At 38.3% G+C, this 27,087-nt stretch overlaps 1 protein-coding gene across 2 annotated transcripts in view; it reads left to right on the top strand.

Annotated features, from left to right (window-relative positions):
• The first annotated feature begins 934 nt into the window (after positions 1–934).
• AGL (amylo-alpha-1,6-glucosidase and 4-alpha-glucanotransferase) overlaps positions 935–27,087 on the top strand; it is a 58,243-nt gene continuing 32,090 nt past the window's right edge. Inside the window, exons 1-17 of one of the 2 annotated variants that reach the window (XM_081323983.1) lie at positions 935–1,154; positions 1,652–1,807; positions 4,123–4,333; positions 6,124–6,290; positions 6,880–7,083; positions 9,550–9,731; positions 10,275–10,386; positions 10,861–10,981; positions 11,420–11,522; positions 11,629–11,726; positions 13,551–13,690; positions 16,723–16,910; positions 19,520–19,643; positions 20,780–20,943; positions 23,309–23,410; positions 25,286–25,441; positions 26,135–26,285. In XM_081323983.1, the coding sequence (XP_081180109.1) occupies positions 1,723–1,807; positions 4,123–4,333; positions 6,124–6,290; positions 6,880–7,083; positions 9,550–9,731; positions 10,275–10,386; positions 10,861–10,981; positions 11,420–11,522; positions 11,629–11,726; positions 13,551–13,690; positions 16,723–16,910; positions 19,520–19,643; positions 20,780–20,943; positions 23,309–23,410; positions 25,286–25,441; positions 26,135–26,285 (2,308 nt within the window). In that variant the 5' untranslated portion in view covers positions 935–1,154; positions 1,652–1,722. Of the gene's footprint in view, positions 1,155–1,651; positions 1,808–4,122; positions 4,334–6,123; positions 6,291–6,879; positions 7,084–9,549; positions 9,732–10,274; positions 10,387–10,860; positions 10,982–11,419; positions 11,523–11,628; positions 11,727–13,550; positions 13,691–16,722; positions 16,911–19,018; positions 19,143–19,519; positions 19,644–20,779; positions 20,944–23,308; positions 23,411–25,285; positions 25,442–26,134; positions 26,286–27,087 lie in introns of both variants that reach the window. The other variant, XM_081323984.1, reaches the window with a different exon arrangement.

Below are 27,087 nucleotides of genomic sequence, written 5' to 3'. Positions count from 1 at the left end.
CCTCAGACAGGAGGAAGAGCGCCGCTGGGCGGGCAGGCTGGTGTCCTGCTCGGCTGTGGCTTGGGGGGCACTTTTTTCAGTGTCATTGTAACTTCGAACAGTCACTAAGCAAACTGTTGTAAGTCGAGGACTACCTGAACTTCACCACTTTTTTTTTCTTTTGGTCATCAAGTTTTTGACACCTTGCTAGGCGACTGGTGGTACTCGGATGTTGCCATATCCTAAAAGTGGTACAATGGGTGAAAAAGTTGAAAAGCCCTGATTTAAGTCACTGTCATTTCAAGCTGGGCAACCTTGTAGTCCTCCCAATGTTTACGAACTACAACTCCCGGCATTCCTGTCGAGGAGTCACTCTATTGCCATCAGGGAAAAAGTGTAGCTCAGGGGTAGGCAACCTCGGCTCTTTTATGACTCATGGACTTCAACTCCCAGAATTCCTGAGTCAGCATAGCTGACTCAGGAATTCTGGGAGTTGAAGTCCATGAGTCATAAAAGAGCCGAGGTTGCCTACCCCTGGTGTAGCTCATCCCTCTCCTCGGGGCTTGCGACTCTGACCCTGATTGAAGTTTGAGAATTACACGTGTCTTAACTGTAATGGAAGGAGACGTGGCTTTTGCTGAGGTGCCGCGGCCAACCGTTCAAACGTGGCGTTCCGAAGCGAAAGCAAACGACTCCTTTCATCCATTGTGCAACCACTTCCCAGCAATATCTCTTTTCGGCTCGCAATTCACCTTGCCTGCGGCGCCCCGCTGAACCCAAAGCTTGGCGCCCGGCCTCTGCTTTCGCTTCCCCTCCGCTCCGTTTTTCGCTGCTGCAGAAGCGGCGGCGGCGGCGGCCACAGTCTACGGCTGCAGCGTCGTGCAAGCTGTGGGAGGAGGAGGAGGAGGGAGCCAAAGAGAGGCTTTAACCGGGCCTGCGCCCCAGCCTGGACCGTCCTTGAGCCTCAAGCCGCGTTTCTTCCTGCAAACCCTTCGGGCGTCAGGCGGAGCTCTCGGTTGCCCAATCCAGTTCCTCCCTCCGCACTTTTGAACCTCTTCCCTTCTAGAGTTCTCGCCTTTCCTTCTCTCGGCAGCCCGCCCGGCCGCCCAGGCCCAGCTCCAGCTCCCCTTCTGTGCCAACACCCGAGCCGCCTTTGCCCGCTGCGGAGCCCCGGGGTGAGTGAATCGAGGGCGGCCAGGCTTCGCCTTATATTTATAGACAACAGCAGTCGGGGATAATGGGGGCGAGAGAGGGGAGGGGGCTGGGTTGCACCCTGGCGGCTGGACAGGTCGCATTGTTCAGACGAAGAGTGACAGGTGCCAGCCCCTCCGGTCCCAAAGGGAGAGCGCCCTCTCCCAAGGCTAGGGCTGCAGACCCGCGGAGCTCGGGGGTCTTGCCTGCAGCCGCGGTTAAGTGGCTGGAAGGAGAAAGTTTGGGCGCCCCTAAGCTGCCCCCTCCGCTCCGCCATCCTTCTTCAGCTCTTGCCAAGTGGTTTTATGTGGATTGTGAGGACGGGCAAAATGTAAGTGTGTTATCTCTCTCACGGGCGGCTTTCAAGGTGACCCGAGGCTTGAACCCATCTCTTCATTTCTCTGCTTGGAGGTGGGGGGGGAAAACAACTCTCTGTGTGTTTAACCTTTGCTTTTGTGTATCTGTTTCTTCTCCCTGTTAGGGATCCCTTAAGTCTTTCTGAAGTTAGTTTCTGCTGCTGTCTGCAAGAGTGGAAAAGTCCGGGCAGTGAAGATGAGCCATCATGTTAAGCATACCCGGGTGCTTCTTCTCAACGACATGGAGAAGCTGGACAAAACCCTGTTCCGGCTGGAACAAGGTTAGTATCCCTAAGCAGCTGCCTGCATCTTTTCTTTTTTGTTGTGCAAGCCTTCTGGAGTCCTAGTAGTTATCCCTCTTTGCAATAGAAAATGCAAATGGTCGACATATCTCTGTTGATTTATGTTCTCTGCACATAAAGCTTTAGATTAGAAGGATCCCAGCATGAGCACCGTAAAAGCTTGCATTTTAATACTTGGAGGGATTGAGAAAATAAATTGTGTGCATCTGATTGTGAGAAGTTACAGTCTTATGAAGAAGATGCCTATTGAGGAAGGATTTCAAGGAACAGAAAGTGGTGCCACCCCTTATTGAGGCATAATTGGTGGAATTATTTTAAGCTGCATTAAGCTGCATAATGCATACTGAAAAATAAAGAGTAGGTGAATTCAATGGGATATGTTTCCCTTTTCAAACGATCATATAATAAATGAAGTACTGTACTATTTGCCTTATTGAAGGCAGTAGATATGGCATTGCAAGTAAATTCACTGATAGAAAACTTCTGTTCTCTAATGCTTCCAGTTATTGTGGAATCATTTTGCTGAGTGGTTAGGCTTCATTAATAAATCTTTCATACATTTGTAGATACTTAAGCTAAAGAATGCATCAATTTAAGGGCTTCCTTCCAAGTAAATGGTTTTAAGATTGATGGGCCATCTTCTACAGCAAGAAGAACATTCTGTTCTTTTATATATTATCTACAAATCATTTGGGGAAAATATTTAGATTATACAGTTACAGTTTTTAGTATAAGGAGTTAATTTCATAGTAAGAGGAAGAAGAACGAATGCCTGGTATTTTTAGAGTTTATTGAAGCACATTACAGTTGAAATTTATAAAAAATGCAAAGAATAAAAGAAAAAGCAACGTTGGATGTGATGCTACAGTGAAAAGCCATAAACCCTATTCCTCAATATGGAACCCTTTCAAGTATTTTCCTAACTCTACTTGAGCCAAGTTGGCAGCTCTCCAAAAGAGAGATACTGATTTCACAGTGCAGCCAATGAAGCTAAACTTCACCCACATAGTTGGATTGCTTTAAATGTTATTCTAAGTACAGAGGAGCTATTTGCAGGAAGATGGCTTCTATGCATCTATAGTATCTTATCAACTCTGTCACACCCAAAATAAAACATTCATATTTCTTTTAATTGTGGACAAGAAAGTTGCTAAAATTATATTTCAGGATTACTGTCTAAAAACAAGTTTTTAAGCTATTTATGCTTTATTTGCAACATTTAAATGAAATTAATGTCTTTACTTTCTGTAACTGTTACAGTAATGATTCTATCTGAGGTAACTAATGTCTATGGATGTAAACATAAGAAATTATAAGACTTATTTGTGAATCTTTTCCTGAAATTAGAAAGATCTGAATACTAAAAAAGAATGCATTTTGTTTTGAAAATTAGAAATCTGCTATTATTCTGTGATCCTGAATGATTATGACAATATTATTATTGTCACATGCATTAAATTATTGCTTCACAGAAAGAAGCTATGAAGGATATGTAGCTAATTTGAATAATATAGTTTTTAAGTTGACACAGCTTCTGGGAAATAAGTTGTTATGCAAATATCTTTGTAGTCCAGACTATGTTTAGCAGATGCCATAAATACAGACCTGTCAAACTTTAGCAAAAGCATAATGATCAAATGTAAGACTTATGAAAATGGACTTCTTTAGGATTAGACTTAAAGTTACTTTTCTTCCTGATTTTTTATGATATTAAAATATTGTAATTACAAATTATTCCTTTTTTGTATCTGTCCTGATTGGGATGCACTATGCATAAGGATGTATTGATTATAAAATATTCTTTCATCTTGTAAGCGTATTTGTTTTAAATGTTGGCTAGTAGGCGTTTTAAAATGTCCTCAATGCAGTTTTCTGGGGTTGGGGAAAATGAGGAAGGGCATCTAACTGGCTAATGGAAGGTGATGAAAAACAGGTTCTTTTACAAGTAGCCTGTCTCTTATGGTCCATCCTTCTCTTTTCCTAGGGTGGGAAGCAAAGGGAAGAGGATACATTGCTTGTATAGATAATGGGTAGATGCCCCTCAGATTGCTAGACAAGAATGGGATCGTGCTACCTTGGCTGGGGGGCGGGCAGGGGAAGGAAATCCAAGGGACCCCAAGTGTTTATTTGGAGTAGGTGCTGAGCTAAAAGTTCTGTTTCAAATTACAGAGCCCCTCACAATTTGCACAGCATTGTGGGGACACAAATGTGGCACTGAACCCAGATTGGTTCAGCCTTATGATAGGAACCCAAGACAAGGTTTTTCTAATAAATGTTTGTCTTGCTTTCTTCAGGTTATGAGCTACAGTTCCGTTTGGGCCCTACTTTGCAAGGCAAGCATGTTACAGTGTATACTAACTACCCAGCTGCTGGAGAATTGTTTGATCGCCACAAGTTCAGATGCTTAACTTGGCACAACCCAACAGGAAAAGAAGATGATTCTGACAAATATTGTAAAGTAGAACTCCAGATTTCTGGATCATATCAATATTACTTCACTCATGAGTAAGCAAAAGCTAAAAACGTCTGGGAGAGATACCATAAGCAGTTGTCTTCTCTGTGGGAACAGGGGCATGAAACTTGTCTTGATACACTTTTTTTCCGGTAGCGGTGGAATAGGCCATATACCAAAGGCAGCTTCCTGTGTCTGAAAATTTTCAGCTGTGTCAGGTTCACCTAAGGAGATACATGAAGAAAACAGTCCATGAAGACCCAGTCTATACCTCAGACTGATATACACAGTTCCCCATGCTTAGAAATTGACATTTTTATTCCAGTGAGGTTACTACATGTATTTGCTTTGCTGTATAGTGTCCCTTCACATATTTGGTATTGATGAACACGTGTACTCATTTTTTGTTCATGAGGGTGAATCGTAACATAATGGTGTGTGAGAATGTTCTTGGGAGACGGAAGGAAGAGCAGCACCAGCAGCAGACTAAGCCAGGGCTTTTCAACCAGTGGTACGGGTACCACCTGTGGTACATTGGCACCTGGCAGGTGGTACGCGACCATCTTAGAAAAGATGGTCAAGTTTTTGACACCTTGCTAGGTGACTGATGGTACTCGGATGTTGCCATATCCTAAAAGTGGTACAATGGGTGAGAAGGTTGAAAAGCCCTGGACTAGGCAATGGTCAGAAAATTGATGGCTTACCCTGAGGAAACAATGGGGGCATGGGAAATGTCTCAGGTGGGGTTGTCCCTGATTTCTTGGACTATAAAGGCAAGGTCCAGAACAGATGTATGTTTAGACTCACAAGGTTCTGTTACTGTGACCTTAACAATAAAAGTAGTGTTAATACTGCACTCATGGTTGGTCCTTCTTATCTAGACTACGGTTAATGGCTGACACAATAACCCAATATTGCCTGCTATAAATAGGGGGTAATAGCAACCCATCATTTTTCAACTTGAAAATAATTCACTCTGAGTCAGTGGGGTTTCCTCCCAGATACATTACTATAGGTTTGTGGCCCTAGAAACACGTAAAGCAGGTGAGAGGGTTCAAAGGGCTAAACCAAAACCACAAATAATAAAAGGCAAGAAGCTAAAGATTCTTATGGCATCAGAAAAGACAAAGATAAATTTGTTTGTGGCCTTAAAGTAAATCCCTATGCTTTTTTTTGCAAAAAATGATTCTATTGCTAACCTGCATTTCTCGCAGTTCAGCAGTGCAATTTTGCCTATCAGAGGAGTGAAGCCTAAGTCCCAGCGCTTCATAGACTTTCAAAAGTTATCCAGGTATAGCTTTTAGTGTGAAAAAACATCAACTAATTTAAATGTATATAATATTCTTGTTCTAGCCTCTTCTATTATTTGAGAACTTTGGCTCCTGTCACACTACTCAGAGACAAAGTGCAGCCCTCAATCCTTAAAATATTGCAGGCCTTTTTACATTCATAGCGGTTTTCTACTCTGGTGCCAAGGCATAAGATTACAGTCTTACATCTTTCTTTTAAAGGGAAATCTTCTAGGTTGAAAGGATTGAAAATACTTTATAAAGGGCAACAACATGATTGATTTTTTACATTTGCATTTGATCAAAGTGAAAATATTCTTGAATCTAGATTGTTTTGTGTCTGATTTTATTTTTGCATTAGTCCAAGTGACTAAGTAGGTTTTCTTGAATTATTTATTTTGTGATCTGTAAGCTAGAAAATTACAAAAAAGTTGAATTGCATTTTCAAATAAGCTAAACAAATTCTGGGTAAATATTAATTATCTTACTGAGTGAAGATAATGTCTATTTTCTTTGTATTGATATAAAATCAACACTTGTGTCTTTTATTCCAGGAATCAGAAAGGTGGTGGAGGTTATCTAGTTGTGGATCCTATTTTACGTGTTGGTACTGACAATCATGTCTTGCCCTTGGATTGTATTACACTCCAGACATTCCTAGCCAAGTGTCTGGGACCATTTGATGGATGGGAAGATCGTCTTAAAGTTGCAAAAGAATCTGGTAATAGCCCCATTTACCCCAAGCCAAAGTTCGACTTGAGATATAAAGTGTATATTACTTTCGAAAGTCAATTGTGTATTTTCACCTTTGGGACTGTGACATCCATTCATTATATTTATCTATCATCTTTATTCTAGTAATATACTGTAAAGAGAGAGAGGAAGATGACATTGATGGAGATAGGCAGAGATCTGTTACCAAAGTGATCAGGGGAAACATAACTTAAGTCCCAAGCAAGCAGAAAAGATGTGGAAGCTGCTCAGATAGACGTTTCAGTAATTCACATGAGAATGGGAGGAGATACAGTACAATCATACTTGCAGGGTTCTATTTTTTACAGTCACTCTCAATAAGTTTTAGTCTTTCTCTGGAGATCACAGTTCTGGTCTGTCTAATGGGGGCTGACATGCACTAAAAATTCCAGGTAATCTCTGATCTTAAAATGGAGTATCCTCAGGCCTACCTGGTTTAACCACTTTTTTTTTTGCTTTATAGTTTCAGATCATAAATACTACCTAGTTTGCAATGTCTGTCCTCTTACCCACTTGAAATTGGAAAGCATCTGTTTATAAATTTCATTATTTTACAGGTTATAACATGATTCACCTAACCCCAGTGCAGAAACTTGGTCTGTCTAGATCATGTTACTCATTGGCTGATCAGCTGGAAGTTAATCCTGACTTTTCATCCTCCAGCAAAAAATGTTCTTGGAATGAAATTGGAAAACTGGTGGAAAAAATGAAAAACGAATGGAATATGCTTTGCATTACAGATGTAGTCTACAATCACACTGGTATGCTTATTGTCATTTTATTTATTTATTGCTTGCTGATTTGCAAAGAGGCTGCCATCGCGTAATCATTTTCATGTGTCCAAATTCTGTTGGTTTTAATGTATATAGGCATGTGAATTTATTTATATGAATAGCATCAGAATTAGTTCCTTTTGGCACTGACTATACTTCCTGGTTTGAAGAACAAGGACACCGTTAATCAAAAGTTATGTAAGTTTACATACATTTGATTTTTTCTTTTTTTAAAGTGGCCCCATGTTGATATTAACTGAAAAAAATCCAATCAATATTTCATCTCTGACTTTTGAAAACAGTTTTAACTTGTTAAATCATGATTTCCCTTACCACCATTCCTTGCCTAATGACCATCACAGCATTCCCACAATCATATGATCAAACTAGGTGCTTGGCAACTGGCATGCATTTATGATGGTTGCAACTTCCTGGAGTCATGTGTTTTGTGACTTTCCTAGCCAGCTTCTGACAAGCAAAGTCACTTAACTACCATGTAATTTACTTAACTGGTAAAAAACGATATAAAATCAAGCACAACAGTTGTTTTCCTTAGCAGTGGAAATTCTGGTCCCATCTGTGGCTATATGTTGAGGACTACCTGTACCGTATTTTCCGGCGTATAAGACGACTGGGTGTATAAGACGACCCCCTACATTTCCTGTTAAATTATAGGGTTTGGGCTATACTCGCCGTATAAGACTACCCCTCTTCCAACGCACACCAAATAAAAATTAAAAAACATCAGATTTGATTTTAATATGGTAATTTTAATTCAAGTGCTTATGACATGCAGGTACTTAGTAGGAAAACTGTCACTTATAAACATAAGGCTGTTTGTCATCAAACATGTAAACATAAAACAGTGCAAGTGGATTAAACTTAATAATCATAATAATCATCATCAGAAGAAGAAGAAGTTGGAAGGGACCTTGGAGGTCATCTAGTCCAACCCCCTGCTAAGGCAGGAAACCCTATACCATTTCAGACAAATGGCTGTCCAGTCTCTTCTTAAAAACTTCCAGTGTTGGAGCATTCACCACTTCTGGAGGCAGGTTGTTCCACTGGTTAATTGTTCTAACTGTCAGGAAGTTTTTCCTTAGTTCTAGGTTGCTTCTCTCCTTGACTAGTTTCCATCCGTTGCTTCTTGTCCTGCTTTCAGGTGCTTTGGAGAATAGCTTGGCTCCCTCTTCTTTGTGGCAGCCCCTGAGATATTGGATCACTGCTATCGTGTCACCCCTCACCCTTCTCTTCATTAAACTACACATACCCAATTCCAGCAACCGTTTCCTATTTTCCTAATTCACTTTTTCACTTTTCCTAATTCACTCTAAAGCTTTCCCTGCGCAGAGCCTTATGTAACACCAGCTGCCTGCAATTAGTGCAGGTTCTCATCCCACCAGGCTCAAGGTTGACTCAGCCTTCCATCCTTCCCAGGTAGGTAAAATGAGGACTCAGATTGTTGGGAGCAATAAGCTGACTTTGTTATAATGCTGCTTGTGGGGGGGGGGGTTGAAAGCTCTAATAGGCAGGCATATACATAGAATGAAGGCTATTGCTAAGCACATTGATTTGTGCTTTAAATTGTAAACCGCCCTGAGTCTTCGGAGAAGGGTGGGATATAAATGGGATTTTAAAAAAAGACCAAATGGGAGATCCGCTCCAGGTTTTCCAGCCAGCCCGCCCAGTTCCTGAGTCAAATGTGTCCTTAGAGCTAAGCTGCTGCTCTGCTACGCATTCCCCACCTGCCTTTCAAGTTGCTCTTGCATTCCCCACCTGCCTACAGCTGCTCTTCAACTTTAGAAGGAAAGAAGCCCAGACCCCAGCCTGTAAAAAATCACAGACTGCAGCTTCTACTCCAATTGGTCCCGCTTTCCCTGCGCAGACTAAATGGAAGATCCGCTCCAGGTTTTCCAGCCAGCCCTGTCCCTAAAGTTTCAGCACCCGGTGTATAAGACCCCTGACTTTTGAGAAGATTTTCATGGATTAAAAAGTCGTCTTATATGCCGGAATCTACGGTAGTTAATTTAAAATCTATAGAACAGAAAGATAGATAAATTTCGGAAAGCTAAATTATTTCAGGAAGCTTTTTGGCCATTTAACTTTTTCCATACAAGTGGTACCATTTAATGTGTAGTCTTTCACATTCATGTAAAAAAATATGGAGATTGAATGGCTTTTAAAAAACAAATTTACATATAGGTTTGATTTTAGAATTTTTTATTATAAAATTGGTTGTAAAAATTTTCTTGGTTTTGCTCTTGAATTTTCCTTTGTAAATCAAAGTTATAAACATAAAGAATTTTTTCATCCTTATGAACCTCTTTCAGATTTGCTCCTTATTCAGTTTTGTCCTTTAATTTTTTTTTCTAGGAAAATATGGTCACCTTGGTGAAGTGCCTAAAATCTTCCAGCTAGGTGTGCTACTAATTGTATATTTCTTGTTTTTCTAAGCTTCAAACAGTGAATGGTTGACTCAGCATCCCGAGTGTGGATACAATCTTATAAACTCCCCTCACTTGAAACCAGCCTGGCTTTTGGACCGAGCTCTTTGGCATTTCACCTGTAAAATATCTGGGGGCAAATACGGTGAAAAAGGACTGCCACCACTTATTGAAAATGACCAACATTTGAATGTAAGAAAACACAAAAATTATTGATAGTGCATGCCATCACAGAATGAAAGCAATTATTATGCCTATGTAGCCCGGGTTTGGAATTATTAATTTTGCTTCCCGCCTTGTCTCCTTTTTCATCTTTCAAACAGTTTCTTCCAGGATATTTTTAATATATTGTTTGTGCAATGTTTTCTGTCATATGTTTAAATAATTCTCATGTGCTTTTAAAATTACATTTCCAGCATGTTTTCTTAAAACTAATATTTTGTTTCATTACAATCTGCTTGCCATGAATTATTTATCGTTACTTTGTAGATGGCAACACAAGGCATCATATACAGTAATGTTTCCACTGTAGTTTTTATTGACATAATGTGCTTTAAAAATAATCAAAAATACTTTCTATTATTTGTTTTCTTCTGAAAGGATAACAGAGTCATATTGTAGAGTAATGATATTTCAAAACAATTTTGAAACAAATATATTTATAGACTAGTGAATAGTGTTTGAAATGCTAAATTTTGTTTATTTACTGACTTGATATGCTTCTTATTTTTCCAGTGTATCCGTAAAATCTTTTGGGAGGATATTTTTCCCAAGATAAAATTATGGCAATTCTTCCAAGTTGATGCTGAAAAAGCAGTGCAGCAATTTAAAAGTCTTTTAACGAAAGGTAAACAAAATAACTCAGATTCTTTATAGTATAATCATCAAAGAAACAATGATTGGTATGAAAAAATACTTTTGCAGTAAAGGGAAATGCTTGATCATTTTTTCTGGATACATGGAGAAAAATTATTTTGATTTCAGAAATCACTTATCCCACATCAATCACATGTTTTTAATCTTGTCTATTGTGAGAGGGACTGATGGTAGCAATCCCCTTTGAGTTCCAATTGGTACACCCTGATCTAGCACATATTCTGAAAAAGTGGCCAAGTGTGCATATTTTAACAGAACTGGAAACTAGTCTTTCTGTAGGATTATTGTCATTATTACAGGATGTCAGGAACAATGAACCTGGGTAACAGTACTTAAACCTGGGTTGTATCTATGTCTGATTGCATTTGAGCTTTCAGAAAATTAAGAATTGCTGTCCTAAATAACAATATATGCCTTGAAACTCATCACAGATTCTCTGCAACAGGTAGCTCAAAGGTTAAAACTGATCCCAATCTACATCTTGCAATCATTCAAGATCCTGAATATAAAAGACTTGGCTGTACTGTAGATATGAACGTAGCACTGAATACCTTCATACCACATAGGTATGTGTTTTCTAAAGACAACATTAAATTTGTCATTTGGTGATCAAATCATAGTCAATATATCATTTACAGATGAGGAGGAATCTCGGAAATGTATGATTTCTATTAGAATTAGCTTGCTGCAGTTCATGGCCATGCTTTCTTTCTACACTTCATTTTTTTTTATTTAGAAACTCTTTAGAATTGCTTATATTTGCAGGTCTTCTGGCCTGTCCTTGGTGTATGTATATTTAATGGAAAAACAGTTTTTTTAAAAAAAATACAATATATTGCAAACACTTTTAAGGCCATAGCTTACATTAAGAAGCATGCTTAATATAAAAGTTAGTTAAACTTTGTGTCAAATCAAAATACATCAGTTTCCTTCCTGATTATGCAAACATTAAACTCACATTTTTGCTTGTTCTAAAGGTAGTCCCTTTCATTTACGTTTTTTAGCAATGGACCAGCTGCAATAGAAGAGTGTTGCAACTGGTTCCGCAAAAGAGTTGAAGAGCTAAATGATGAAAAGTTCCGACAAACAAATTACCATCAGGAGCAGGTTGTAACAATCATGGGTCATGTGAACATTGTAGCTTGTACTCTTTATTGCATACTTATGCTGAACACTTAAATATTGATTGTATTAACCTTTTAATGGCTTCCAGGCTATCAACTGTGTTTTGGCAACAGTGAGCTACGAACGTCTGGCTGGTCATGGTCCTAAGCTTGGTGCTATAACTAGAAAATATCCATTGGTTACAGGGTATTGTATCTTCTCTATTTTAAATAAAAAGTATTTTTAAAATGCATGTTTTCCTGAATGATGATATATAAGAATTGTTTATGCTCCCTTAAAAGGGAAGCTTGATAATATAATTGTGGTATAAACATAAAAGTAATTGGGGTTCTTTTTACCTAGGATATATATCTGAATTGTAAAGACATATTTAATTTTAATTTTAATTTTATTGAATTTATATACCTCCCTTTCCCGAAGGACTCAGGGCGGTTTACAGGGTATATAAAAAAAATCAATACAAAAATTAAGAGCAATTTAAAAAGATTAAACTAAGTCCTTGAAAAAATATAAAACCCCAGTTAAAACCCCCAATTAAAACTCAGCCTGGGCCGGAAAGCTCGAAATTCATTTATTAATTTAACCCATTTATGAAATTACTTAATCATCTTAGCAATTCTAGGTTACATGTACCAATGTAATGAATACAGATTTAAAAGAAAAAAGAAAAAAAACCAAGCAATTATACAGCACATTACAGGTAGTCCTTGACTTATGTCCACAACTGAGCCCAAATTTTCTCTTGCTAAGAAAATCAGTTGTTAAGCAAATTTTGCTCCATTTTACGACCTTTCTTGCTACAGTTGTTAAGTGAATCACTGCATTTGTTAAGTTGGGACCACAATTGTTAAGTGAGTCTGGCTTCCCCATTGATTTTGCTTATCAGAAGGACACAAAAGGTGATCACATGACATCACATCACACTGCATCCAGATGCCAAGCATCCGAATTTTGATCACATGACCATAGGGATGCTGCAATGCTCATAAGTGTGAAAAATGGTCATAAGTCACTTTTTTCAGTGCTGGTGTAACTTCAAAGAGTCACTAAACGAATGGTGACAAATCGAGAATTACTGTACAAATAACAGGGAATAGCATAAGCCCATCACAATCATTCTGCTCCAGGTCCTTCTGAAAAAAACCCCATAGATTTCATACAAATGCTATTCCAGTAGGTAGGGTCAGCCATTGAGAAGGTCTATTCCACCTTAACCAGCAATGTTTCTAAGCAAGGATTATCAGATTTAAAACAAGCCATAATATTAATTTAGCTTTCAACCTTGGTTTTATATTCTAGTTCATCTTAATTAACTAAAATTTCAACTTCTGATAATATGGTTACTAAAACATAGCTGGTGAAGTTAGAATTTAGTTCTCAATGTTGTTGAAGATGTGATCATAGATATTGTACCTGTAAAAAATAGACAGCTATCTTAACTGCATTGATAATATCCAATAGTGCATTTTTAAATATTTGAAATTAAATAATATTATAATATTATTAAGTGTGTGTGTGTGTGTAATTTATTTTTGAAATTTCTATTTAATATTATTTTCATATGATTTTTTTCAACATTCCTTGTGATGATGGCCTATTTGACGGACATTTAGTAATGATTTCAGGTTCTTTCAATAAAACAAAAATGTTTGAATGCATAGGGGAAATTAAACTCATGAACAGATTTGGGTGACCTATACAATTAAGTAACAAAAACATGTTAATAGTATGTTTCTAGTTTTGAAAGTTAAAATACAATAACAAAATAGTCATTTAGATCTATTGTATGTGATGATATCTATCAGGATGTAGATAACTATATTCATAATTCAGCTGTAGAAAGATAAGCTGGAAGAAAAAAAATCAACATTATTAAGTTGGTTAGGGAAAAAACAGTACTTGTGTATTCTTGCAATCTTATACATGTAATTATTCCTCTTGGAAGAAATTTACTAGTTATTTATCAATATCCACTTCATTGTTCGGCAAGGTAATTATTGCATGTTGCAGGTACTTTACTTACCCATTTAAAGAACTAACCCTGGAGGAAGAGGAAGTTATGATGCATCAGCCTGACAAAGCAAGTTATTTTATGGCCCATAATGGTTGGGTGATGGGAGATGATCCTCTGAAAAATTTTGCTGAACCAGGTTTGTGATCTTTCTTGGTTGCTTGAACTTCTCGAATAAAGCAATTGTTTTAAAATAGCCTTCATCCATGATTTAGTTTAGATGATGTCCGCCAAGGATTAATTAATTTCAGCCCTTCATGTTGCCTGCTGTACATTTTGGTTGGTATTTCAGAGATTTTTCTTTAACCATGTAAATTAATACAAATATATATTGTACTGTGTACCATGATATCATGTAACACCTCTACTCCGCGAGCTGCATTGGCTTCCGGTTGCCCTTCGGGTGTGATTCAAGGTGCTGGTGATGACCTATAAAGCCCTAAATGGCTTGGGTCCGGGTTATCTGAAGGAACACCTGCTGCCGGCATCAAGCTCCCTTCGTCCCGTGCGCTCCCACAGGGAGGGCCTTCTTAGGATACCGCCGGTTAGGGAATGCCGGCGGGTTATTCCCAGGGGAAGAGCATTCTCTGTGGGCACGCCGGCCCTATGGAACCAGCTCCCCATGGAACTTAGGACTGCCCCCGACCTTCGCTCATTCCGCAGGGACCTGAAAACTTGGCTCTTTGAGCTGTCTGGCCCAGGCTGAGGGGTTTTAATTTTTATTGGGCTTTAGTTTTAAATTTCGGGGACTTTATTTAATTAATTGTTTTAATCTGATTTTAATTTTTGTATGTTTGTTTTAATCTTCCCTGTACAGCGCCTTGAGTCCTCCAGGAATAGGGCAGTATTTAAATTTAATAAAATAAAAATAAAAATAAAATGAATATCAGAAAAGAAACTCCACAGGGAAAAGCAACTTGCCAGATTTTCCTAAATCAAATACACACATTAACTTTGGATATTCTGATTTCATACTTAGTGCTGTTGAAAAATCCAAAAGGGGCATTTAAAAATATATTTATTTTAGATATGGAAATATAGAGTCATGGAGTAGGAAAAGGCTTTATAGGCATTTGGTCCAAGTTCTTGCTTTGTACAGAAAATCCAGTTTATTTATTTATTATTTATTTATTGATGGGATTTATATCCTGCCCTATCTCCCGAAGGACTCAGGGCGGCTAACAACAAAACATATAATAAGTTCAGAAATTAAAATTAAAATAAAATTAAAATCATCTGTGCAATAAATTAAAATTAAAAACTAAGAATAAATTAAAGATTGTAGATATAATTAATTAAAATGCTTGTCAGTCCAGGTCAGCCTGGTGGAATAGGAGTGTTTTGAGGCCGCGGCGAAAGGATTGGAGATTTTGGGCCATCCGTAGCTCAGGGGGGAGCTGATTCCATAGGGCTGGCGCTCCCACAGAGAAGGCCCTCCCCCTGGGGGTCGCCAGCCGACATTGCTTAGCTGATGGTACCCTGAGGAGGCCTTCTCTGTGTGAGCGTACTGGGCGATGGGAATTTGTTCCCGGCAGCAGATGGTCCTGCAAGTATCCCGGGCCTAAGCCATGTAGGGCTTTAAAGGTAAGTACCAGCACCTTAAATCTCCCCCTTAGGGCAACCAGTAGCCAATGCAGCTCACGCAGGAGGGGTGTAATATGGGAGTATCGGGGTGCTCCCATCACAACCCGTGCAGCTGCATTCTGCACCAGCTGAAGCCTCCGGGTGGTCTTCAAGGGCAGCCCCATGTAGAGAGCATTACAGTAGTCTATACGGGAGGTAACAAGTGCGTGGGTGACTGTACGTAGGGCATCTCGGTCCAGAAAGGGGCGTAATTGGTATATTAGGCGAATCTGGGCAAATGCCCCCCTAGCCACGACTCCAATATGATCTTCAAAACTGTAAAGCTTCTGTAAGCATTGGTGGCATAGCATCTGTAGTACACCTACAGATTGCCCACCGATTCTTGTGTTGAATTGGTCTTTTCTTGAAAATATTTCTCTTAACATTCAATAAACTGCTAAGCTTGTAAGCCACCCTGAGTCTTCGGAGAAGGGCGGGATATAAATGGAATTTTTTAAAAAAATAACAACCTGTGATCTTTCTGATAGCAGTAAAAGGCGTTATATATTTAATTTTCAAATAGACTCACATGACATTTGTAAATCCACCTAACATTGAAGAAAAGAATTGCAATCAAAATGGCTCAAGGTTAAAATGATTGTAGGTTAAAATAAGCATGTGAAGCGTTTAGGAATGATAAGGTGAATTCTTAATAAAATATATTGAGGATTTCATTTGTGGGCAAGGAAAGGGAGAAGTAAAACTCATGCAGTATCTGGTCTTTGGGTTATCTTTCTTACTAAAAAGATGTTCCTGTAAAAATAAAATGTCCAGATCTAATGTAAGAGGATCTTCTGGATCATCATAACTAGTTTCTAACAAATGTAAGAAAATCTTAACTTTAGGATAGCAGTTGAATTTTAATGAAGCAATATTTCATCTTGGTGCATCAATTTGATGTTGGGACATAGAATACAGAATAACAGTTGGAAGGGAGGTCTTGTAGTCCAACCAACCTTTCAGGCAAATGGCTGTCCAGTCTCTTCTTAAAAACTTCCAGTGTTGGAGCATTTACAACTTCTGGAGGCAAGTTGTTCCAATAACAACTCCCCATAAAAAACCATGAGTGCATAAAAGACCTAAGTGAATAGTGTTCTTTTGTGTGTATCAATTTTCCAAGGATAATTTACAAAAAAAATCAGTTGTGTATTCAGCTGACACACAAATTACATCTTTTGTAATTTGTGTATCAGTTGAATTGATTTTGAAAGGCTCTCTGGTTTTTTTTTTCTGCCTACCCAGTACCGATGTCTCTAATTAAAAGGAATAACCAAGAGAATGATCTGGATAAATTTTTCTACATTGGATTTCCAAAAGAGACTTCTTAAAAGTTTTTAAGAACATAGAAGAACATTAAGAATGTTGTGAGAACAAAATAAAAAAAGTCAAGTTCTAAGACATTATTTGAATGAGCTGTTAATTTTTATTGTTACAATTGTAATTTTTCATAAAGTTACTATAAAAATCAATTAAAATAATTTAAAATGAGTAAGCATATTGAAACCACAGTTACTATGTTGTACCTAAATTAGATTTTCCTTTATATAGGCTCAAATGTCTACCTTAGAAGAGAACTTATTTGCTGGGGTGATAGTGTCAAGCTGCGCTATGGGAATAAACCAGAAGACTGCCCATATCTTTGGGCTCACATGAAAAAATATACTGAAATTACTGCCAAATATTTCCATGGAGTACGTCTTGACAATTGCCACTCTACTCCTCTTCATGTGGCTGAGGTATAGAAAAATACATTTATACATAGTTATTTGTGATATTAGAAAAATATATCCATAGCTGATGGAGATGATAACTTTGGCATCTTCCTTAGTCATTTTTACAGTAATCATGCAAGGTAAAATGGTTATTAGGTAATAGTTTAATCTGAGACATCATAGTGATCCTGCAATAGTAAAATGCCACTTCAGTTATGTTGGTATCATTCTAACAGTGCTCACATTTTTGAGTAAAAGAATATGAAACTAGTGTAATATGAGGCTTTTCCAGGAGAAGATCACCTGTTTGGATATACCTAAAATGTTAAAATTAAGCTTGGCTAAAAAATTAACCCTGATTAAATGCTATTGAAAGCAGTGTACCGTAAGATAAGTCCAACTAATCTGACCTTAGCAAATTCACTTTCTCATGTGCAAATTGTGCCACAGACGTAACCGGTTCTTTTTTCCCCCCTTATAGTCTGCTTCACATGACTTGCTTTTAACCATGATTTACCGTAATGCTTTTTTTCCATGAAGCAAATTTAAAACAGGGGAAGATAACCTAATGTCCTCAAGTTCATTAGGCTTCAAACCAAGCCAGCATGATCTGTAGCAATAGCTTGAAATTCAAAACATCTGAAGAACTCTGCTTTCAGTGTTAGAATAGGGAGACCCAGGTACTCTTTTCACTGAATAGCAACAGCAATTGCACTTAGACTTGTGTACCGCTTCACAGTGCTTTACAGCCCTCTCTAAGCGGTTTACAGGGTATGCATATTGCCCCCAACAATCTGGGTCATCATTTTACTGACCTCAGAAGGATAGAAGGCTGAGTCAACCTTGAGCCCATCAGGATCGAACTTCTGGCAGAGGGCAAAATTAGCCCGCTATACTGCATTCTAAAGGGACGTGGTGGCTCAGTGGGTTAGGACGCTGAGCTTGTCGATCAGAAGGTCGGCAGTTTGGCGGGTCGAATCCCGAGTGTCGCGTAACAAAGTGAGCGCCTGTTACTCGTCCCAGCTTCTGCCAACCTAGCAGTTCGAAAGCACGTAAAAATGCAAGTAGAAAAATAGGGACCACTACAGTGGGAAGGTAACAGCGTTCCATGCGCCTTTGGCGTCTAGTCATGCCGGCCACATGACCACGGAGACATCCTTGGACAAGCGCTGGCTCTTCGGCTTTGAAACGGAGATGAGCACCGGTCCCTAGAGTTGGAAATGACTACACGCATGTGCGGGGGAACCTTTACCTTTACCTTTTTTACTGCATTCTAACCTTGTATACTACATTCTAACCTTTGGCTTAGTGAATGGTGCTGAATAGATGATGTTGGGTTATCACTGTCAGTTCAGTGGGTTATTGTCGGGATAAATAGGGATGCTACTGCTGAGATGTTTTTATGAAGAAATCGGGTTGCAGTTGTAAGTTATTTAATGAAAATGTATATTTAAATTCTAACTATGATTAAGGTTAAGCAGAATTTGATCTTGGCATGCAAATTATGATTCTAAAAGGCCTGGTTAACTTTAAACATAACTAGAATACTATATTATACAGGTGGTCCTCACTTAATAACATTAATTGGGCCTGGAGTTCCGGTTGCTAAGCATCCAGTTATAAAAAGCAACATTGCATGACTTAGCAATGGCAGATCTGGAAGATCCCAGTTACCATTGATAAGCGAATCACTGCAAAGTCATTAAGCAAGAACCTCAAGTCAGAATCAGGCCTTCTGACTTCCTGTCAGCTTTCCCATTGATTTTTGCTTGAGGGAAGCTGGCAGGGAACATCACAAATCACAGTCACGTGACTGAGGGACACTGGAATGGTCGAAACTTTGAAGATTGGTCATCAGTACTATTTCTTCAGTACTGTCACAAGATTTTAAAAGTCACTGGATCAGTGTTGTTAAATGAGGACTGCCTGTGCTGCACTGTTTTAATCAAAAGAATTATGTAGAATATGTCTCTATCATTCTTCCCATTTTAATTTATGTTTTTACGATGCTTATATTTTATTATTATGAAAACCATAGTAATTAGAGAATAATGGACCGGATGTCCTATATTTGTCAGAAAAGCACATGCTGTGAGATACTTTTTTTAAAAAAAATGTGTTACAATCTATAGGAAATGCTGGCAGCAGCCAGGTCGGTCAGACCTAATCTTTATGTGATAGCTGAACTCTTCACTGGCAGCGAGGTCATTGACAATGTCTTTGTCAACTGCCTAGGAATTACCAGTCTGATTAGAGGTACCCCTAAAAAAATGCTTGAAAGGTTTGTGGCAGGATTGCTGTGTTTATATAAAGTCAAAGTCTCTACGTGGAACTAATTTTGTCTTTTTATTTGTATGTATTCTTGCATCCTTGGCCAATTCAAACACCTTTCCCTCTCTCCTTTTGATTTTTTTTTCTCTTCCATCTCATTCTTCATTCATTGCCTTGGGCTAACTTTCTTGAATCTTCATAAACTGAACCTTTTTGGTTCTTTAAACCTTTTGGCTACCTAATTTGGTTTTGCCGCATGGCATTTTTCCCTGATCTCCAAATCCATGCCTAGCTTTGCATTCTTTTTTTCTTGCTGTTCTGCATTTTCCTATCTGTGGCTTCCTTGGCTACGCTTCTTGCAGTATATGATGGACACGGCTAGAAAATTACGCCCCAACTTGTATATAGTGGCTGAACTGTTCACTGGAAGTGAAGAGCTGGACAACTTCTTTGTGAATAAATTGGGCATTAATTCTTTAATAAGAGGTAGGCTTGCTTTAAATTGCTGTTTTATTTAGTCTTTTACTATACATGATTTGCTGTGAGTGAAGAACGTGAACGTGCATTCCTTTTTTATAAACATGATGGTATTGTTTCATCATTATTATAGATGAAAATTAGAAGAAAATGGAAGTAGTGGTGACCACTTTCTCATAGCTCAACAAAATAATGAATAGGGAGATAACTTTGTATAAATGTTATTTGTATTATATCTCATATGAACAACTTGTGTTGTATATCTTGTTTGGTGCAGATGTGATGTGCTTTATCTCCCTAATCATAACTAAAAGATAAGGAATAAGGTATTTGGTTGGGTCAGATACTTGGCTATATTCACAGATTATAAGGCATTACTTTAACATGGTTTGTAAAGCGTGTTATAGTGGTTAGGATATATTGGAACTGTGCCACATTCACTGTTAATGAAGGCTTGAAAAAGGCAAAGTCTGCTTGAGTATCTATGTATGTATTCATTTCATTCATTCATTCATTTGATTTTTATCCTGCCTTTATAATTTTAAAAATAACTCAAGGGACATGGAATTAACCACATTTAAACTTCATGTTGACATTGCTAAATGCTTGATAGGGTAGGAAATGGGACAGATGTGGCACATTATCAACCATTTCATTAAGATGACCAAAAGACTGTCTATGTTGCTTTTGAGATATGTTAAACTACATGATAGTTATGTTTGATAAGTACAGTCATGTTGGACTATGAGGCTTTAGGCTTGCTCAAATGCTTCCTTTTATCATTCCAATACCCATAGATTTTTAACTTCAAGATAGTCTGCATGAAGTCCCGCATCACTACCAGTTATGCCCAAAGTGGAAATCCCATCAAAAAGATATTTTATTGTTCTTTAAATCCTTTAATCAGGAAAATCATAAACATAGCATACACTGACTTGATAAGGTCTTGGATTGTGCATGTTTTGGGACTCAGAGCTTCCATATGACCTGTGTGGAATACATGTTTCCGTTGGCTGATTACAGATTGGGATTTATGGCCTGAATGACTATTAACATGACTTAATAAGTTCCGAAAATTTCATGTTCTGATGAATGATTCTAGAAATCAGTGTCCATTTAAAGGGATTGGTTTTGTTGTTCTGCAGAAGCAATGAGTGCCTACAATAGCCAGGAGGAGGGCAGGTTAGTCTACCGCTTTGGTGGAGAACCTGTTGGATCTTTTGTCCAGCCACGTTTGAGGCCTTTGACACCTGCTATTGCACATGCACTCTTCATGGACATAACACATGATAATGAATGTCCAATTCAGGTAAGCATTAGCACTGTAGTGCTCTGGTTGTTTAAGGCATAACTTTAAAGTTCTGATAAATATTATGTATTGAGTAGCATAATCCATGTTTTGACTCCTTCATAAAGACTCCTTCATATAGACGTTCATAAAGACGTAATCCTGTTTTAATATGAGTGGACTTTTAATTTTACACTAAAAATTATGTTTTAATGTGAATGATGAACGCAAATTAAACCTGAAACACACAAATAAAGGTAGTTCTCAGGTTTCAGCAATCTTTCAAAGTTAGAATAGCACTAAAGAAATGGTACCCAAGACCGGTCCTTAAAGTTCTGGCCTTCACAGCATCCCCATAATCATGTGATTACAATTTGGGCACTTGACAACCAGCTCACACTTAAAGCTTAAACACTGTGCAGTGTAATGTTCTCCATTTGTGACCTTCCCTGCCAGTTTCCCATAAACAAAGTCAGTGTGGGACTTTTCATTTGCACCACTTTTTCTTCCAAGGATCCCCACGATGGAGTTTGAAATTCCAGGGATCCCTTGTCCATGGCACTTGTCCACACTTTATAATGCGTGTCTAGTCCAAGTGCCTAGACACTCATGCTATGCAACATGCACCCAACAGTCTGCCCACACTCCCCAGCATTATTTATTTTATTTATTTATTTATTGATGGGATTTATATCCCGCCCTATCTCCTGAAGGACTCAGGGCGGCTCACAATAAAACATATAATAAGTGCATAAATCAAGATAAATGAAATTGAGAACATCAGTGCATTAGCCCATGGCAATCCACCCTCCAGTAGTATGTTGCGCTCCTTTCCTGGGGCTCCTGCCTCTTCATGTTTAATAAGCTGTTTGGTACTGGGGTTACCACATGTCCAAATGGTTTGCCCTATTACAAGAGCAACAAATGAAAGTTTTATATAGCAATCTGGCTAATACGTTTTACTATAGCCTTCTTTCAGATCTTCTAGTTCTTTTTTTAATAGCCTGTGAGCTTTTTCGGCTTATAACAAATAAACAATGCAGACAGCTGTTTTGTTGGGGGTTTTTTTTCAAGCAGAGGCTGCACAGTCCTCGGTGAAAATGGTCTACCTCTGTATTTCTTAATTTCTTAAATGATCTGGAGCCCAGATCAATTAAGCCTAGATTTCTTTTTTTTATTGAAAAGTTTTACAATACATTTTAAGCATAAACTCCTTCCCTCCCCCTCCCCCCAACTTCCCCTCCCTCCCGCTCCCCCCAACTTCCCCTCCCTCCCCCCCCACTTCCCAGAGCTGAATGCAGGGTATTGCCTCTAACAAACTTGAGCTAAAATATGCTAACCATCTATAAATACTATCACACTTTAACTCCACTTAAACATAACTAAATAATAATACATCTTATAATTCTAATACTCATTCATATGCTAAATGAAAATTTTTAGTCCCATATTTATTCTGAATATAATCGATCCATCTTCTCCATTCTGAAATATATCTCTGTTGCGATTGTTCTTTCAAATATGCTGAAATTTTTGCCATTTCTGCCAAGTTTGAAACTTTTAAAGTCCACTCTTCTATGGTAGGCAGTTCCTCCTTCTTCCAGTATTGCGAAACCAAAAGTCTTGCTGCCATTATTAAATTCAACATCAATTTAGTTTCTATAACAGTACAATCTGTAATAATACCCAACAGAATTACGCCTAGATTTCTTAATTGATCTGGAGCCCAGAGTAGATTGCCTTGTTGATTCTAGATTTCCAGCATACAAAATTTCTGTGAAACAAAGCTTAAGAGATATCTTCCTTATTTTGCATACAGATAGGATATATCATGTGAACTGAAGCAGCAAATAATGTGTCTTAAGTCTCATGTGAATGAGATATATGAAAGCTATAGACTATTACCTTACTCCTGCATTCCACCGTGTACTTCCCTGGGTGCCAAATTTATAAATCAGCATTAGTAAAATTATGTATAAATAACCTGGACATCAGTTCCCATCACCTAGCAAGCATGCTACCTAAGGCAAAGGATTGAGGGAACTATAGGATATCAATTTGGCTTATTTTCCAAGCTCTGCTGGATGGCATGTATTCACGAACATAAAAAAAAACCCCACTTCACTTCTTTTCCAGTATTCGGCTTTTTTTATATATTACACATGGCAGCCTTTCTCAACCCACATTCTTGGATGCATTGAATTAAATCCTGTGATTCATGATCAGCATGAGTTGACTTTATTGTTATGGGATTCCTTCTACTCCCAAATGTTGTGAAGTTCTTAAGGAAATGTCCTGGGATGGAGCCTAGAGCCTAGAGCAGAAAGAGGTATATCCTGGAATTCAGAACTGCTTTGACCTTTGTATCCCTATTTCTTATTGCTAGCATCGATCTGCTTATGATGCCCTTCCCAGCTCAACGATCGTTTCCATGGCTTGCTGTGCTACAGGAAGCACTAGAGGGTACGATGAACTAGTGCCGCATCAGGTGTGTTTTTAAACAGGGCACTCCTTGTACATGTTGGGATGATCACAAGAGAATATTTGTAGCTCAGGGTTCTTGGTGCTCTCTGAGCTTGGTTGTTTTCTTGCAGACATTTTATTACCAAACTAGGTAACATCATGAAATGTTATACATAAGATGGGAATAGCAATACATAGGCATAGCAATAGCACACAAACCCACAGCCGCACTCTGCCAGGAATTATCCAGAAACAAAGACAAGTTACAGAAGGATGAAAGAAACAATGTAATCTACAAAATAAACTAATGATTGCAACCAACAAACATCATGTCAATTAAAAAACAGATTCCACAAACACCGGCTGGCAGTCAAAACGCCACAAACCTGAATCTTTAATCTCTACCCACCAGACAATACCAGTTTGATTGGGCAACAATAAAATCATCGGCCACGCTACCACCCGCCACGCTTGTGAGTTCATAGAAGCCTGGCACTCCACAAGCAATTCCATCAACAGACACATCGGCCTACAACCAGCCTATGAACCCCTCAGAATCCAGATCAACCGCACAGCCAGCCAGAGACAGCACCGACCCTTAACCAACCCATTCAAGCCCACGTCCTCCTCCCATCCCAGTGACCCTGACCTGAGGTAACTTCCTTATCGTAAGACCCATCACAAGCCTCTCACTGATGACTCATACCTGACTTATTACAAGACCCTCACTTGACACAGCCACACTTGAAGCCCTTATAAACAGAACACTGACATTCCCTAAGCTCGGCTGAAGATGTTACCTAGCCTAGTAACAAAACGTTCGGAAACGAACCCACAAGCTTTGAGAATGAAACTTCACCCTTATTTGATAATATTACCTGGTTTGGTAAAAGCAGTAGCACTTAGATTTATATACCGCTTCACAGTGCTTTCCAGCCCTCTCTAAGCAGTTTATAGAGTCAGCAATTGCCCCCAAATAATCTGGTGTTACCAGCTGCCTGCAATCAGTGCAGGTTCGCATCCCACCAGGCTCAAAGTTGACTCAGCCTTCCATCCTTCCGAGGTAGGTAAAATGAGGACCCAGATTGTTGGGGGCAATAAGCTGACTTTGTAATAATGCCGCTTGGGGGGGTGTATGAAAGCCCTAATAAGCAGGCATATACATAGAATGAAGGCTACTGCTAAGCTTGTAAGCCGCCCTGAGTCTTCGGAGAAGGGCGGGATATAAATGGAATTAAAATAAAATAAATAAATAAATAAATTTTACCAACCTCGGAAGAATGGAAGGCTGAGTCAGTGAAGATCAAACCCCTGGCAGTCAGCAGAATCAGCCTGTAGTACTGCATTCTAACCACTGTGCTACCACAGCTCTAATGAAACATCTCTTAAGAAAAGCTCCAAGCTCAAGAGAGCACCAGGGATTCCACAGAGTGTTTATTCTGATATGCCAGCACTTCATAATTTGATCAATCTAAAGTCATGGGCAGATGGGCATCCTTCAGAGTGAAATAATTAGCATTCAAGTTGTTTTTAATTTTAATTTATTGCACAGATGATTTTAATTTTATTTTTATCTTGATTTCTGTACTTATTATATGTTTTGTTGTTAGCCGCCCTGAGTCCTTCGGGAGATAGGGCGGGATATAAATCCCATCAATAAATAAATAAATAAATAAATAAAAGCAATTTTTATTGAACCAGGTGCTTAGAAACATCTTTCACATATGTTAAAGCTCCTGAATTTTAACTGAACTTTTTTTAAAAAAAATTGTAATTGTCTTTTAAATTATAAGAAGCAATGTAGAAAAGTTTTAAATGTTGAAACATGTACAATATGGTCTGAAGAAGTTGCTTGAGCAAAGAAAAGATGATGAATTACTGTTTTTCTGTTTATTGCCAGATATCCGTGGTCTCTGAAGAAAGATTTTATGCAAAGTGGAATCCAGCAGCAACACAGTTAAAACCTGGTGAAGTTAATTTTAAGACTGGAATCATAGCAGGAAGGCTAGCTATCAACAGATTACACCAAGAACTGGGAGCTAAAGGATTTAATCAGGCAAGAACTGGGACAGCTTGTGTTATGGTTAGGAGAAATGGGAGACTGGAAACAGTTGAGCTGGGCACCATGGCTTGATGCCTTCTTTGAATGTAGCAGACTAAATCATAAAATAATTGTCAGCTTAATGAGATGGGTAGACTGATTGTAAGAATATACCGTAGTTAATTATCAGCAATAAAATAATTTAAATCCACAATTACTTCTCTGTGAGTACTGGCTTATTACAATCATGGCTGGAAACCAGAATCCTGATTTATTTGATTTTTTTGCTTTGCCAATTTTTGTCCAGCTATGAGCAAAGAAAATCAAGAAATCGATTATTAATATTGAATGAATTATGATTATTTTATTTATCTGAAAGCCTGTAACTGGCTTTTCCATGACTAGGAACAAGTTATATGAAAGAGAATTCTTATGATCTTAATTAAAGGAATGAGATTCTAAATGTTCACTGAAAGCCAAAATCCAAAATGATGTTACTGATTAACTAACTCTATGATTATTTCTTCTTATTGTGTATCTCACTACCTTTCTCTCTTTCACATTAAAATCATGAATGTCCTCTTGTTCATAGATTCTGAAAATTATGACAACTGCCTTAAGATGCCCTAAATGAGAATTGTGACATGAGTAGTATTAATTTAAAATATACTCATCATCTGATTTATTTTTTTCAAAATACATTTTTAGGTATTTGTAGACCAAGTTGATGAAGATATTGTGGCTGTGACCAGACATTGCCCTAATACGCATCAGTCTGTTGTGGCTGTTTCTCGAACAGCTTTCAGAAACCCTAAGACTTCTGTCTATAGTCAAGAAGTTCCTCAAATGTGTATTCCAGGTAACCTTATCAATCCCAAGCAGCTATTTCTATCTCTGTTCTGTCCTTCCAACAAGCCTAAAAGGTAGCAGCTGGTACAATACTGTCAGGCCGTATTAATGGTTGGCCATATTACGCATTATGATCCTTCTTCCTAGAGTTCTTGGAGTAAATGAGCCATCTCTCAGGAACATGTGCACAGACACACGTGTTACTTTACTACAGATAGTCCGTGACCTATGAGCAGATTTGGGATCAAAATTTCCATTGCTAAGCAAGGCAGTTGTTAAGCGAATCATACTCAGTTTTACCTTTTTGGCCATGCCTGTTAAACAAATCACACAGTTGTTAATTGAATCGTGCAGTTGTAAAGCGAACCCGGCTTTCCCCGTTGGATTTAGCTTGTCAGAAGCTGGCTGGTAAGATGGCAGTCACATGATCCTAGGATGCTGCAACCATTGTAAATACATGTCGGTTGCCAAATGCCTGAGTTTTGATCACTTGACTATGGGGATGGTGCAACAATTGTGTAATCACAAGGACTGGTTGTAAGTCACTTTTTTAGTTTTTAGTTCCATTGTAGCTTTGAACAGAAGCTAAATAAAAGGTTATAAGTCGAGGACTATCTGTAATCAGTAGAGATAATTTAGTACATTGAGGCAACTTACTGAGATATAGTATCTTTGACATTTGGACTTCTCATCAATCACCCATATTTGGATGAACATCCTTTGGAGAAACATTTTAGTATCTAAAATTTTAAATTTTAACAGCACAGTATTAAGCAAGTATAGATAAGCCAAAATAGTTCAGATGATGTAGA

Source organism: Vipera berus (genome assembly GCF_964194415.1).
Source record: "Vipera berus genome assembly, chromosome: 3".
NCBI lineage: Eukaryota > Metazoa > Chordata > Lepidosauria > Squamata > Viperidae > Vipera > Vipera berus.
Note: the sequence above shows the minus strand (reverse complement) of the source record. Positions and strands in the feature narration are given on the sequence as shown.